This window comes from Nicotiana tomentosiformis, chromosome 4 (genome assembly GCF_000390325.3).
Source record: "Nicotiana tomentosiformis chromosome 4, ASM39032v3, whole genome shotgun sequence".
NCBI classification, from domain to species: domain Eukaryota; kingdom Viridiplantae; phylum Streptophyta; class Magnoliopsida; order Solanales; family Solanaceae; genus Nicotiana; species Nicotiana tomentosiformis.
This window is the reverse complement of record NC_090815.1, coordinates 123,261,805-123,264,195: the sequence shown is the minus strand read 5'-3', so window position 1 is coordinate 123,264,195 and position 2,391 is coordinate 123,261,805. Positions and strand designations below refer to the sequence as shown.

Sequence of the window (2,391 nt, the reverse complement as noted above, 5' to 3'; positions counted from 1 at the left end):
GATTTATGATTGAGCGAGGTCGAAGGCCTAATTGTGAGATATTATACTATAGCACGTGAGTTGTCCATGCGGATCCAGATATTATACTATAGCACATGAGTTTTCCGTGCGGATCCAAATATTGATACTATAACACGTGAGTTGTCCATGAAGCACGTAAGTTGTCCATGCGAATTATAGTGCTTGGGCTGTAGGAATCCCTCCGGAGTCTGTACACCCCAGTGAGCGCGGGTACCCATTGAGTGTGAGTTCTAAGGACTGGGAGCTGAGTGTTTGAGCTGTTGTGACGAGTTGAGTGACTGTTGCCCTGAAAGGGTGTACTTGCTTTTCATTTGTTTTGTTGTTGCACTTAGTTGCTATCTATCATTGTTGTGAAATTTTCTGAAAGATTTTATATCCGGATTACATGAACTTGAACTGTATAAAACTAATTTGGCTTAAATTGCTAGATTTGAAAGCATGTTTAATCTCTGCTGGAATTACTGAAAATGAACTGTAGTTGGGTAGCTCGTCACTATCTTCAGTTCCTTATTTATTATTATTACTTGCTGAGTTGGTTGTACTCATACTACACCCTGCACTTCGTGTGCAGATCCAGGTGTTCCCGGACATAATGTGTGTTGATTCTTTCGCACAGCTGATCTTCTGGAGATTCTGAGGCAGCTGCCGTGTTTCGCAGACCCTGACTCTCCTTCCCTATCTCCTTGTTTACTGTATTTGGTCTAAGAGTATTATAGACCGTAATTTCCAGACTTGTAGTCATAATATATGCTCATGTACTCAGTGACACCAGATTTTATGGTGTGTTCGTATCAGTATTTATGGGATTTTGTATTGTATTTAAATATTATATTTTCAAACTTAAAGGAAATCGGGGGTTATTGATGTTATCGGCTTGCCTAATATTGAGATAGGCGCCATCATGACATGTCAGATTTTGGGTCGTGACAAGTTGGTATCAGAGCCTAGGTTACATAAGTCTCACGAGTCATGAGCAGGTTTAGTAGAGTCTTGCGGATCGATACAGAGACGTGTGTACTTATCTTTGAGAGGGTAGAACCCTTAGGAAAACTGCACTTTCTTGTATTCTGTCGTGCGAATTTGATGATTCCGTAAACTAAATTTATGTTATTCTATTCTCTCACAGATGGTGAGGACGCGTACTACAGGATCGAACGATCAGCCACCAGTGCCACCAGTTAGGGCCACGAGAGGCCGAGGCCGTGGTAGAGGTCAGGGCCGAGGTAGAGGTCGAGGTATAGCTCGTACATCAGTTGGAACATCACCTGTAGTACCACCAGTTGCTCCAGCTCAGGAGCAGATTCCGGATACAGTTGAGCCGGCGGGACCAACTCAAGCACCAACTACACCTATTGTGATTCCAGGCCTTCAGGAGGCTCTGGACCATATATTGATAGTTTGTACTGGTCTTGCTCAGGTGGTTTTGGCTCAGGCCGTACCTTCCACTTCTCAGGATGGGGGAGGTACTCATACCCCTATTGCCCGTACTCCTAGCCCAGTCGGTTACAGCTGCTCAGGCCCCGGTAGTTCCTGTTATGGCAGAGGATGAACAAAGGAGACTTGAGAGATTTGAGAGGCTTCGACCTCCACCATTTAGCGGTACTGAGTCAGAGGATGCTCAGGGTTTTTTGGATAGGTTTCAATGGATGCTTTGGACAACGGGTATTCTGGAGACCAGTGGGGTCTCGTTAACTACTTTTAGGTTTTATAGGGCTACCTTAAGATGGTGGAAGGCTTATGAGAGGTGCAGGCCAGTTGGTGCAGTACCACTTACATGGAAGGAGTTCTCCGTTCTCTTTTTGGAGAAGTTTGTGCCGCAGTCTCGCAGAGAGGAGCTGCGCAGACAGTTTGAGAAGTTACATCAAGATGGTATGTCTGTGACGCAATACGAGATGAGATTTTCGAAGTTGGCTCGTCATGCAGTTTGGTTGGTTCCCACTGATAGGGAGAGGATTATGAGGTTCATTGATGACCTCACATATCAACTGCGGTTACTTATGACTAGGGAGAGGGTATCTAGTGTTACTTTTGATGAGGTAGTTTACATTGCTCGGTAGATAGAGATGGTTCGTAGCCAGGAATGTGGAGAGAGGGAGGCCAAAAGGCCTCATGGTCCAGGTGATTATAACGGTGTTCCTTCAGGGGGTCACTCTTACTACGGTAGGGGTCGTTCTTACAGACACGCTCAGATGGGTCGTCCAGCTCATCGTGGTGCATCATCTAGCCACAGTTCTTACAGTGCTCACTCAGGCCAGTCTTCATTCAGTGCACTACCAGCGCAGAGTTCTCATCATGCCTCGTCCGCTCAGGCTTCTACAGGTAATTCCTCGGGTTATCAGGAGCAGTAGTTCCGTCAGAGGAGGGGTTGTT

At 45.8% G+C, this 2,391-nt stretch overlaps 1 protein-coding gene across 1 annotated transcript; it reads left to right on the top strand.

Moving 5' to 3' along the window:
- The first annotated feature begins 1,147 nt into the window (after nt 1-1,147).
- LOC138910481 (uncharacterized) lies at nt 1,148-2,078 on the top strand. Its single transcript, XM_070201724.1, has 2 exons — nt 1,148-1,484; nt 1,564-2,078. Exons 1-2 carry the CDS (start codon nt 1,148-1,150, stop codon nt 2,076-2,078), a joined length of 852 nt encoding a protein of 283 aa, XP_070057825.1.
- The last annotated feature ends 313 nt before the right edge of the window (nt 2,079-2,391 follow it).

Excerpts from the sequence above, each read along its gene's own strand:
- LOC138910481 (XM_070201724.1), top strand. The coding sequence starts at position 1,148 with ATGGTGAGGACGCGTACTACAGGATCGAACGATCAGCCACCAGTGCCA. Across the intron at positions 1,485-1,563 it reads CACTTCTCAGGATGGGGGAG|AGGATGAACAAAGGAGACTT; the intron begins GTACTCATACCC and ends CTGTTATGGCAG.